Here is a 13,529-nt window from a genome sequence, read left to right on the forward strand (position 1 = left end):
ATTTATCCTTTTCATGCCCCTCACTTTTGTAAACCTCTATAAGGTCACCCCTCAGCCTCTGACGCTCCAGGGAAAACAGCCCCAGCCTGTTCAGCCTCTCCCTACAGCTCAAATCCTCCAACCCTGGCAACATTCTTGTAGATCTCTTCTGAACCCTTTCAAGTTTCACAATATCTTGCTGATAGGAAGGAGACCAGAATTGCATGCAATATTCCAACAGCGGCCTAACCAATGTCCCGTAAAGCCGCAACATGAACTCCCAACTTCTGTACTCAATACTCTGACCAATAAAGGAAAGCATACCAAACGCCTTCTTCACTATCCTATCTATCTGCGACTCCACTTTCAAGGAGCTATGAACCTGCACTCCAAGGACTCTTTGTTCAGCAACACTCCCTAAGACCTTACCATTAAGTGTATAAGTCCTGCTAAGATTTGCTTTCCTAAAATGCAGTACCTTGCATTTATCTGAATTAAACTCCAAACTTACTAACTGTACCTCTTATGCTCGCATCCAAATCATTTACGTGAATGACAAAAAGTAGAGGGCCCAGCACCGATCCTTGTGGCACTCCACTGGTCACAGGCCTCCAGTCTGAAAAACAACCCTCCACCACCACCCTCTGTCTTCTACCTTTGTGCCAGTTCTGTATCCAAATGGCTAGTACCCCCTGTATTCCATGAGATCTAACCTTGCTAATCAGTCTCCCATGGGGAACCTTGTCGAACGCCTTACTGAAGTCCATATAGATCACATCTACTGCTCTGCCCTCATCAATCCTCTTTGTTACTTCTTCAAAAACTAAATCAAGTTTTTGAGACATGATTTCCCACACACAAAGCCACGTTGACTATCCCTCATCAGTCCTTGCCTTTCCAAATACATGTACATCCTGTCCCTCAGGATTCCCTCCAACAGCTTGCTCACCACCGACGTCAGGTTCACTGGTCTATAGTTCCCTGGCTTGTCCATACCACTTTTCTTAAACAGTGGCACCATGTTAGCCATCCTCCAGTTTTTCGGCACCTCACCTGTGACTATCAATGATACAGATATCTCAGCAAGAGGCCGAGCAATCACTTATCTAGCTTCCCACAGAGTTCTAGGCTTCACCTGATCAGGTCCATAAGACCATAAGACCACAGCGCCAGAGACCCGGGTTCAATTCCCGACTCAGGTGACTGACTGTGTGGAGGTTGAAAATCCCCCCCCTGTCTGCGTGGGTTTCCTCCAGGTGCTCCGGTTTCCTCCCACAGTCCAAAGATGTGCACGTCAGGTGAATTGGCCATGCTAAATTGCCCATAGTGTTAGGTAAAGGGGTAAATGTACGGGAATGGGTGGGTTACGCTTCGGCGGGTCGGTGTGGACTGGTTGGGCCGAAGGGCCTGTTTCCACTCTGTAAGTAATCTAATCTAATCTAAAAAAAAGACCATAAGACATAGGAGGGGAAGTAAGGCCATTCGGCCCATCAAGTCCACTCCGCCATTCAATCATGGCTGATGGGCATTTCAAATCCACTTACCCGCATTCTTCCCGTAGCTCTTAATTCCTTGTGACATCAAGAATTTATCAATTTCTGCCTTTAAGACATTTAACGTCCCAGCCTTCACTGCACTCTGCGGCAATGAATTCCAGAGGCCCACCACTCTCTGGCTGAAGAAATGTCTCTGCATTTCTGTTCTGAAGTTACCCCCTCTAATTCTAAGGCTGTGTCCATGGGTTCCTAGAATTCGAGGGGTTAAATTCAGAACAGAAATGCGGAGACATTTCTTCAGCCAGAGAGTGGTGGACCTGTGGAATTCATTGCCACAGAGTGCAGTGGAGGCTGGGACTCTAAATGTCTTCAAGGCAGAAATTGATAAATTCTTGATGTCACAAGGAATTAAGGTCCTTGATGGCACAAGGTCCTGGGGATTTATCCACCTTTACCCGTTTCAAGACATCCAGCACTTCCTCCTCTGTATTATGGACATTTTGCAAGATGTCACCATCTATTTCCCTACAGTCTGTCTTCCATATCCTTTTCCACAGTAAATACTGATGCAAAATACTCATTTAGTATCTCTCCCATTTTCTGCGGCTCCACACAAAGGCCGCCTTGCTGATCTTTGAGGGGTCCTATTCCCTCCCTAGTTACTCTTTTGTCTCTAATGTATTTGCAAAAACTCTTTGGTTTCTCAAATGGATAAATGGTTCTCTTTTGTGTTGGCAAGTTACATCTACTGGAGTGCTGCAGGGATCATTTCTGGGGCTTCAACTATATATAATCTATATTAATGACTTGGATAAAGAAACCAAATGTATGGTAGCTAAATCTGCCAGCAACAGCAAAATAGGTAGAAAATAAGTTGTCAAGAGATGTGAGGAGGATATAGATAAGGTAAGCAAAGAAAATTGACGAATGGGAGTATAATGTGGAAAAGTTTTCATTTGTACACTTTGGCAGGAAGAATAGAGAGTAAGTATGCTATTTAAATGAAAAGAAATTGTAGAACTCTGTTTCAGAGGGAACTGGATGTCCTGATACATGAATCCCAAAAATTCATATACAAGTACAAATGATTAGGAAGGCAAATGGAATGTTGGCATTTATGGCAAGTGGAATGAAATATCATAGAGTCAGAGTCTGAATGCAAAAGTAGGGAATGCAGCTATACAAGAACTTGAGGGGATCATAATCAGTAAACTGTGTATAGCTTTGGCCTTCTTATTCAAAAAATGATGTAATTGTGTTAGAAACTGTTCAAAGAAGTTTCACTCAACTTATTCCATGGATGAATGGGTTATCTTATGCAGAAAGATTGGAATGATAGTGCCTATATCCATAGGCAATCTTAATGAATCATATGCGGTCTGAGGGCACTTGAGGAGAATATCAGATGGATGTTTCTTCTGTGGGGGAGATTAAAAACTAGGGTACACAGTATAAGTGTATGAGGTCTCAGTTTGGTACAGAGGTTAGTTTTTTTTCTTTTAGGGGGTCATTAGCATGTGAAATTGTCTTCACCAGGAGGCAATGGAGACAAAATCAATGAAATTATCAAAGGCAGAGTTAGATAAATTTTTGATAGCAAAAGGAACCAAGATAGGAACATGGCTCAGGCCTCAATTAAGTCAGCCATAATCTTAAGAATACAGAGCAAACTTGAGGGACTGAATGGGCTACTCTTGCGCCTAGCTCCGATATTTTCAAGCCTTTCACAAAGCTGTAAAGATTTTAAGTTTCCAATCCGACCATTTTGTGATTAATTGTACACATCTGTTCGGATTTCACCAACACTGCTATGCATAATTGCATAAATTAGATGGATAAGAAAAAAATACATATCATTTTAGATTCATGGTGGCCAACACTGTATCTATCCTGAACTGTATCAGAGGTACTAAGCCTATTACCTGATATCAGAAAATCTATCTTGGTGATTTTATGCATGTTTCCTTGCCAAATATCCTATGTGATCATGGTCATATTTAGGAAATGCCTCTCCATGTCTTGCCAGAATATTGTTCACTGGCTGGAGTAGTGGCCTTTAAAATTAGCTTTCAACTGTCAAAACTCTTACTTTTAAAAATCCCTCCCACAGCTGGTAATTGAATGGTAGAAGATGAAAAGTCCCATTTTCAACTTAAGACAAGTGGCAAGGGAAAAAGAGACAATAAGAAGAGAAAACTAAGAAAGAAAGCATGTGTAGAGTGTTTATAGTTTTATTTTCATGCAAATATATTCATGTTGGTACTTCTCTCTGTAAGTTACAGTTCATATTCTATTGGTAAAGCTATTGAAGATATTTCCCTGAGGTGGTTGGCTGCCTAAGGGTGAAAGGTAGAATTGTTACTTAAGTTTTACAATGCACAATAACATTATTAGACAAATAAAATAATTGCCAAAGTAAAATTGTTTCATTGTATGTTCCTATCTTACTAAAAAATGAAATGACTAAATGCAAATGAATACTTTAATCATTGATAATTCACGTTGAATGCAAATTACCCGAAATACCCTGATAAAAAGGCATATATATATTGTATATGTACAGAAAACAAATAAAGTGAAGCCAATATTGAAGATGATGCGCTAGATTGAATCAATAGACCATAATCTAAATTCCATAATAGGGTGTATTAAGTTTGTCTCTACAGACACAAATCTCACTGACAAGAGATCAGTTACATGTCTCAACCGTACCATTCTCCATTTATGTGATTCAGCTCTATAAGGAGAGGATATCTGGGGGAAGGGTCACTGGACCCAAAATATTAACTCTGCTCTCTCTCCACAGACTCTGCTGAGTTCCTCCAGCAACTTCTGTTTTTGTACAGCCTAGCAGGAGTTCTGTTCTGAATTAGTGGGGGAAGATACAAGCTTCCTTTCGAGCATTTTATGAAATTCAGCACATCATTTCAGTACACTGAAACATTAACATCTTCTCCAACAGGTAACTAAGACAAGGATTTTTATGGATGTAGATTTGCTCGCTGAGCTGGAAGGTTCATTTCCAGATGTTTCATCATCCTACTAGGTAACATCTTCAGTGGGCCTCTGGAACCTTCCAGCTAAGTGAGCAAACCTACATCCAGAACCTCAGCCTGTGCTACAAATCTTCTCAAAACTCACAAGGATTTTTATGTTGATCTTGATGGAACACTGATCATTTAGGGAACAAAAAATATGAAAGACATTAAGCAGATGACACGTAGTTATTGTTGATCAAGGAAGTGATAAATAAGAACCTGAAACTGCCCAGGAGGCTTCATCAATTTGCTCAGTTGTTTCTGTGATGTTATAGATAATGATGTCACAGTCCAGAAGATACTCCAATAGTTGTTCCCTTGAGTTAAACTGAAAAACGAAGGGAAAAATAAACAATTTTTTCACAGATGTCCATATAAAATGATTCCGAACTATGAACATAATTTTACCTTTCTAAAAGGATTTCCTATAAAGTGTGTTAGATGTCAACTTTTTAAACCCTATTTATAATTTATGTCTAAACGGAAATGTGATTATTTTGGGTGCATATACTTGCAATTTACTTTTGAAATATCTTCTGCATTACTGAACAGTATTTTGAAATTGTGTTAATGGAAATTTAAATACTTTTTTTTGCACCTCCACGCATGTACACATTGACAACTCAATTCAATTTTCTTCATTCTTCACTTCAAATCTCACTAATCACTGTAGTCAAGTCTAGCCCTGGCTTCACATAGTGTCTACACATACAAACTTTTCAACAGACGGCCCTGGAATAGAAACAAAGGTAGATATCCTCTTTTCTAAGCACAGAGACACGAAAGTGAGTTGGAGTAAGTGGAACTGACTAATTTAGGGAATATTTGTTCTTAGTCAATCATGAGATGTGAGCGTCATTGCTGGGTCAGTATTATTTCCCTATTGAACCTCAAATAAAAAAAACAGAAAATGCTTGTGACGCTGAGCAGTTCATCCCATGGAGGACAAAATCATTAACATCCCCTCGCAATTCATTACAAATGGGAAATGTTAGATTATTGATAATCAAAACAGATAGAGACATTTGGTCAGCTTTCCAGCGCATTGGTTAGAAAACGTTCTGCAGGGAACACGGGACATACAACAGATTAAAATTAAAAGAGCAAAGAATACTAGTAGAGACATTTATAGAAGATTCTAATGTTGACATGGTGAGGGAAAGAGAACTAACGAAGGTTGGCAAGGAAAGGCGTGACATTGCAAGTAACAGGTCACCCTAACCCAATGTAATCTAATGATAGGGATGCCAATGAGGAAACCTTTGTAAAGACAAGATTGGAGAAATCCCTCTTATACAATTGACGAGGTTAACTCTAACTAAATAGAGGGGAGAGAAGAACAGCAGCTGGAGAACAGGTAAGGGAAAGAGGACAAAAGAGTGCTGTCAAAAATCAACAACAGAATGTGAATGATACCTAATGAGTGATCTAAGTCAAAAATAGGGAATTCGGTTAAACTCTAATGTAGCTGCATTAACATTGAAACTGGATGTCTTCCTTAGTCTTACTGCACTAGTTCTCATGAAGGCTGTTTTTTGGACATTAATCTATGGGTTTCTTCCTGAAGAACATAAGAACATATAAGAATTTAAGAAATAGGAGCAGGAGTAGGCCATCTGGCCCCTTGAGGTTGCTCCACCATTCAATAACATCATGGCTGATCTTTCTCGTGGACTCAGCTTCACTTATCCGCCTGCTTACCATAACCCTTAATTCCTTTACTATTCAAAAATCTATCCATCTTTATCTTAAAAACATTCAACAAGGTAGCCTCAACTGCTTCACTGGGCATGGAATTGCACAGATTCAGAACCCTTTGGGAGAAGAAGTTCTTCCTCAGCTCAGTCCTAAATCTGCACCCCCTTAATCTGAGACTATGTACCCTAGTTCTAGTTTCACCCACTAATAGAAACAAACTCCCTGCTTCTACTTTATCTATTCCCTTTATAATTTTATATGTTTCTATAAGATCACCCCTCACATTTACCAACATTGTCGTCCATTCGCCAGATTCTTGCCCACTCACTTAACCTATCTATATCCCCCTGCAGACTTTTAGTGTCCTCTGCACATTCGAAAGGGGAAAGTGAGATGCTGGAGATCAGAGTCGCAGAGTGCGGTGCTGGAAAAGCACAGGCGGTCAGGCTGCATCCAAGGATCAGGAGAATCCACTTTCAAGCATAAGGTCTTCATCCTGATGAAGAGCTTATGCTCGAAACATCAATTCTCCTATTCCTCGGACGCTGCCTGACCAGCTGTGCTTTTCCAGCACCGCACTCCTCAACTCTGCACATTCCAAAGTCTGGTTAGCTTTTGTAATTTTTTTTGCTTCCCTTTGTGTATTGAGATGAGTTGCTTTATCCATCTGCTTTGCAGTTAGTGACCTGGCAAGAAACCATACACGCTTATGTCTACCGAACTATAAAAACGCTAGCTCAGTTTTAAGACATAAATTCTGTTTTAAAGAAACTTTTAAAATAATAATTCTATAAACATTTTTCTATTTCATAGAGTGAATTTGGGGACTCACAGAGAAGATTTCAAAAGCAAAATCAGGCTTCTGGGCATCAGGGTTTCTCTGCGTTCCCACCACCTGATATGTCCCTTTGGCCACTGGAATGCTTTGGACTGATTCATTCTCTTCCTCAATTTGTTCTTCCTCTTGTGGTGCCTCCAATGATGCTCCAACCACACAGTTAGATAGGTACTAGAAATGAATCAGGTATCAGAATTTAATCTTTGAATTCATAGAACCATACAGTAGCGCACCACAGAAGTCGATTATTCAGCTCATCAAGGCTTCAGCCGTTCACATGAAGACATGAAGCGCAAGTCCAATATTCCTGCTCCTTCTCCTATGCTGCAATTCCTCCTTCATATATTTATTGAATTCCCTTCTGAAAGTTACTATTGAATCGTTACCCTTTTATACGGTGCATTCTGAATCCTGAACACTTGCTGCATTAGATAAAGATTTTCCTCCTAATAAATCCAGTTCTTTTGGCAAACATCTGAAATTTGTGCCCTCTTGATTTCAGTCCTTCAGCTATTAGAAGTAGTTTCACTTTATTTACACAATCTAAATTCATCATCACTACCTCTATTAAATCTTCTCTTTACTTACCATGCTCTAAGGAGAACAACTCCAACTTTTTCAATCTATATGTAACACTGAAATGTTTCATACCTGAACCCATTCTAGAAAATCTCTTCTGTAGCTTCTGGAAAGCCGAGAAATCCTTCTTAAAGTGTGCTGCCCAGGATAGGACAACTTGCTACAACTGGAGCGGAACTAGTACTTTATATAGTTTACCATAGGAAATGTTACAAATTGAAATTTGCAAATGGAACCTAAATAAGATTTAAAAGAAATTTCTGCACAGTTCTCCTATGCAATTATTAACTTCAAGCACTGGCAGTCACAGTAAATGTCAATTAGACAGATGTTTCATTATGGAAGTGTATAAAAGAGGAACTTTTAAACTCTGAAACCTATACAGAAGCATGCTGCCAAAGAGTAGTAAAACTACTACTATCAAATTAACCACCTGTTATACACCCCACCCAATTTTCAGCTGCTCTCATACAGCCAACTTTATGCCCTCTTCAAAATACCTGCTCCTTGTTTATTGGACACAGAAACTAATCTTGCCAAACTGTAGTCCTTTTCCTTAGGAAAATTAAAAGTCAGGAGGTCAACTCATTGATATAATCAAGACAAATTAAAATCAGCTTCAACTATCTAGAAACTGTGTTTATCAAACATATTCTTAAATGTGTTTCTATTGTGCTTATTCTTAAAGACGTAATGCAGCAACAGCTGTGAAAAATGTTTGAGGAGTAGTGTAGTAAATGAACATGAAGTTAACAAATCAAAAGCTAGGCACAGATAAGGAGCACCATTCATAGAGTGATAGAGCTGTGTGCATGAAAACAGACCCTTCCGTACATGCAACCAGATATGCTAAATTAGTCTTGCCCCATTTGCCAGCACTTGGTCCATATCCTTCTCAACCTTCCTATTCATATATCCATCCAGGTGCCTTTTAAATGTTGTAATTGTACCAGACTGCTTCACTTCCCCTGGCAGTTCATTCCATACACACACCGCCCTCTGCATGAAAAAGTTGCCCCTTAGGTCCATTAAAACTTTTCCCCTCTCACCTTAAACCTATGCCCTCTACTTCTGGACTCCCCACCCCAGGGAAAAACCTTGGTCTATTTACCCTATCCATGTCTCTCATGATTCCATAAACCTTGATAAAGTCACCCCTCATCTTCCCCAGGGAAAAAAGCTCCAGCCTATTCAGTCTGTCCCTGTTGCTCTCCCCATAGCTCAAACCCAGGATTCTGGATAATCCAAGATGGAGGATGGGAAAAAATTGTGGCTGTAACAGCTGCTCCTTTTTTGAGATATTTTAAGTGTTGGAGCTGATTTCCTTCCAATTCCAGATGCAGTAATTACTGTTTTAAAAGCTGTTGCGTTGATTTTGAATTTTTGAGGAAAAAGATCAAAACAACAGCACTTTATAAAGGAAGGAGAGACAAAGGCAGAAATCACATGGGCAGTGATTGAAACGGAGAATTCATATCATGTTATTTCATCTGTCAAGGAAGGCAATACATGTTTCCCAGGTACAATCCAAATGTTTCTCAAACAGATTCGAATTGTGTTGCCACCACTGCCCTAGCCTCTGTATTAATTTAGTGTAAAACTTTCCCAAACATCAGCCCCAAATTTATCTTAGAATTTAGGAACACCACAGTAGGAGTAGGCCATCTGGCCCTTTGAGCCTGCTCCAACTATATTACCTTTGTAGTTTCAGGTTAAATTATCTTTTTCATTCACCATTTCTATATTTTACACATTGCACAGTTGCTGCTCTTACAAAGTGAAGCTCTGATTTTCTCAAGTATTTTCACCCAGTTATTCTAAATATATTAACTGAAAAGAGGAACAGCAGTTGGATCTTTGGCCCCTCAAGCGTGCTCCACTATTCAATACAATCGTGGCTGATCAAATCATGACTTTAACTCCACTTTTATTTGTTCCCATAACCCTTGATTCTCTTGTAGTTCAAACATCTGTCGATTTCAGCCATGAATCTATTCAATTCCACAGCCCACACTGCTCTCGAGGTTAGAAAATGCCACAGATTAACAGCCTTCTGAGAGAAAATCCTTTTCAATACAGTCTTACGGGAGACCCTTATTTAGTAACTATGTCCTTAATTTTAGATTCACATATGGGAAAATATGCACCTGTTCTTCCATCAATCACCTTGAATTTGTGCCCTTCGGTTATCAATACTCCTGTCACTTCAAACACTTTTCCTTAGTTACTCTGTTCCAAATTTCCATGATTTTGAATGCTTAATTCATTTTTACAAACAAGTCTGCTTTCAAGAAAATGGCTCCAGTTTTGCCATGTACCTGAAACCTCACACCCCTGTTACAGGGGTAAATCTAGTTAATCTCCTCTGCCTCCACTCTCAAATGTTGATTCCCACAGTATTTTACAAAAAATAGACATTGTTGATTCCTCCAACAATTTCTGTTTTGTTTCAGACTTCCAGCATGTACACTTGTGTTTTGCTCACTATATTTCAACTGAGGGGATCAAATCATAACTTCAGCACCTCTCAGTCTCCAGGCTCTTTTTAAAAAAAATTTATTTCTTTCACTGACAACAATTTGTGGCGTTGTGCCAAGGGGAATTGGAAAGATTTTAGTGTGATTTGGCAAATGGAGCACGATATTCCAGGTGCAAGAACAACAATGCAAAGAAGCGTAATTCCATGCTTCCCAAAGGCTTTCCCACTGTGGCCTCAATTTGAAGCTTGAAAATTATTGTGACTCTTCAGGGAGAAGTGAGTTCTATGAAAGAAGGTACCTGTCTATTAGTGTGGGAACACAGTAGTTATAACTTGGTGTCAGCTGCACAGCAACTTCCTCCAAGTTCACAACCCCATTTGTAAAACCTTGGATCAGATCAGATTGTCTCATGGAGCTTGTGGCTGGGGAGCATGTTAGTTTCTGTGTTATTGATCAAGCCAGTTTTCTAGCTTTTCCTGTGCTTTTGCTGATCCAAGATGGCGGCAGAGATGGGGGTCCTGAGCCCGGGGCTAGCCCACTCCTCTTTTCTATTTTTTTCCTCATTTCTCACTGTTTTTCTTCTTTTTATTTGCCTCTAGTGAAGAGCTTGGTCATGGCAACAGCATTGGCAATAATGGCATTGGCGTGTGTAAGCCTACTACCATCTCATGGTTGCTGCAGCAGAGGCGAGTTTGGCTTCCCCACAGCATTTGCATCCAGCGCAGACTGATGGAGGTTGCAGCAGAGGCAGGTTTGGGCCCAATATACAACCAGGCAGCATCAGCAAGGTGGGCCTGGAGCGGACTCTTGACAGTGGTGGCGGAGTCAAGTTTGGTCCAGTATGGGACCCAGCAGCATTGGCAAGTGACTGCATTGGCGAGGTCCATGGTGGTGGTGGCATCAATGAAGGCAAGATGGTGCTGAAGAATGGCAACTCTTGTTCCAGCATGGTGAGCAGACTTGCGCTGGCCGCCAGTATTGGAACGGGATGTACAAAGTTAAAAAAGTGGCACGGTGGCTCGGTGGTGAGCACTGCAGCCTCACAGCACCAGGGTCCCAGGTTCAATTCCAGCCTCGGGTGACTGTCTGTGTGGAGCTTGCACATTCTCCCCGTGTCTGTGTGGGTTTCCCCTGGTTTCCTCCCACAGTCACAAAGATGTGCAGGTCAGGTGAATTGGCCATGCTAAATTGTCCATAGTATTAGGTGCATTAATCAGAGGGAAATGAGTCTGGGTGGGTTGCTCTTCGGAGGGTCGGTGTGGACTGGTTGGGCTGAAGGGCCTGGTTCCACACTGTAGGCAATCTAATCTAATCAAACACCAGATTACAGTCCAACAGGTTTATTTGGAAGCACTAGCTTTCGAAGCGCTGCTCCTTCATCAGGTGGTTGTCACCCAAAAGCTAGTGCTTCCAAATAAACCTGTTGTTATGTGATTTTTAACTTTATAAAGTTGAACTTTTTTTCTTTATTCTTCTGCCTTTACATTGAATTTTGGTTTATTTTTCTGTGTTTTACAATAGCACTGAACAGTGGCAATACTATACAATACTTTTCACTGTATTTTGTAACAAAATAATGTGACAATAAAGAAATCAAAAATTCAAATCAGTTTATACAAGTTACCACTGCAATTCTCAGCAATATTGAGAAGTTTCAACGTACTTGAAAATACTATCAAGCTTTATCAGCAAGTCCAACAATTAGAGAAACAGATGGAGGACATCAGCTATAGGTCCAATAAAAGAAAACTCAGAAAAAAAGATGACGGCAAAGCAAGAAGCCAAATCCACATATTCTGTTGATGAAAACGACAGATGGCCTCCTGACTCTGTAAACATTTTGCCTAACAGCTAACAGTTAGGAACTCAACTGCGGGGGTAACCTAACCTTTGCCTGGCAAATACAATGCATTCAGAGTGTCCTGTGTTCAGACATCACTGGCTGGGGACACCTCAAATCAAAGTTGGTGGCTATAATTCTGCCGAAGGTGTGGACACTGTTGGATACTATATTACAAAATCTTCTGGAATTTTCCCAACCAAAGTTGCGTACACAAGTGTGTGCCCAAAGAATTATTTACGTGTGCACTCACACATACATGTACACTAGATAAACTTTCCTACACAAGCACCTTGGCTTACACACTCATACACTTACAAACAGATACTTATAATGAACACGTAGATGTATCCCTGAATACACACACTTAAAACCCAACATGTATGCTTATACCCCTCACAACACACTCATACCCTCTAACCACATTTACCCTCACAACACACATCTTGTTATCCATACCCCTCACTCAGTGTCCCTTCCACAAACACTTACTCATCACGTCCACACATACAGGCACCTCGAACACACATGCTTATCTCTCAACGATACACAATTACTTAATCCCCCCCAATACCAAATGCACAGTCTTCGTCCACACACACAATATACACTCCATGCCTCTATTTGTTTTGTACTTAAGCTATTTTTCTAATCAACTTGTTCAGAGATGTTTTTACACACCTCCAGAGCAGATGGGACTTGAACCCAGGCCTCTGTTCTGGGTTCAGGGTAGGGGCACTGCTGCCAAACCACAGGAGCCTCTACACACTGACTCATCACCTCCAACTCAGATGCTTAACCCCCTAAATAAAACATTAACCATACACATACCCCTCACAGATACACACACTGAACCTCCAAAAAACTCTGACCCTTCCCCCGCCATATAAAAACCCCCACCACCCCAGTAATGCCCCGCAGTAACTAATTTCGGATCTCACTAACTTTGCCTGTGTGGCTCCCGACGAACGAGTCCAAGTGGTTGAGGAAGATCCGTTTGCTGCGGACTTTGCCAGGTGAGACCGCACTGCTCTCGTCCGCCATGGCGTCCCGGCGCCCTTGGAGACGCAGCCAGGCGGACGCGTTGCTAAGGGAGTGTCCTGGGCGGGGCCAGCGGACAGCCAGTGGGCGGGACAACTCCAGCTCCAGCTGCAAAGGGAGGGAGGAGGGAATCCCAGTGCCTGTCCCCACTGTGTGCTGAGAATGATGCTGGACCTGCAAACCCTGCACAAGGACATGCAGCCAGCCAGTTTGTGGGCGACGGGTTGTAGAAGTGGCAGTCAATGCCCTGCAGCCAAAAGCGTTAACCTTGAACAGTGTTGGAAGGAAGCACTCTCAGCACTGCATAGCAAAGAAAGTACTGAAGCAGCATCTAGGTAACACCTTTCATGACCTTGAAACATCTCCAAAACTATTGGCAACTCATGAAACACTTTATTGAAGTGCTATTACTGGAAATAAGATGAAAACCATTGTTACTTTGTCCATTTTATGCAACAATCCAAAACTAATCATGCTACATCTTGCTTTGATTCAACTTCCAGGATCTAACTTGGACATAAAGGCCCTAGTTTCTCCAAA

At 41.1% G+C, this 13,529-nt stretch overlaps 1 protein-coding gene across 2 annotated transcripts in view; it reads right to left on the reverse strand.

Annotated features, from left to right (window-relative positions):
* Positions 1-12,996, reverse strand: part of ak7b (adenylate kinase 7b) — an 86,935-nt gene extending 73,939 nt beyond the window's left edge. For both annotated transcript variants that reach the window (XM_072567850.1, XM_072567849.1), the window contains exons 1-3: positions 12,894-12,996; positions 7,044-7,220; positions 4,733-4,841 (exon numbers count right to left, since the gene is read on the reverse strand). In XM_072567850.1, the coding sequence (XP_072423951.1) occupies positions 4,733-4,841; positions 7,044-7,220; positions 12,894-12,992 (385 nt within the window). In that variant the 5' untranslated portion in view covers positions 12,993-12,996. The remainder of the gene's footprint in view (positions 1-4,732; positions 4,842-7,043; positions 7,221-12,893) is intronic.
* Positions 12,997-13,529: the final 533 nt, after the last annotated feature.

This window comes from Chiloscyllium punctatum, chromosome 4 (genome assembly GCF_047496795.1).
Source record: "Chiloscyllium punctatum isolate Juve2018m chromosome 4, sChiPun1.3, whole genome shotgun sequence".
NCBI classification, from domain to species: domain Eukaryota; kingdom Metazoa; phylum Chordata; class Chondrichthyes; order Orectolobiformes; family Hemiscylliidae; genus Chiloscyllium; species Chiloscyllium punctatum.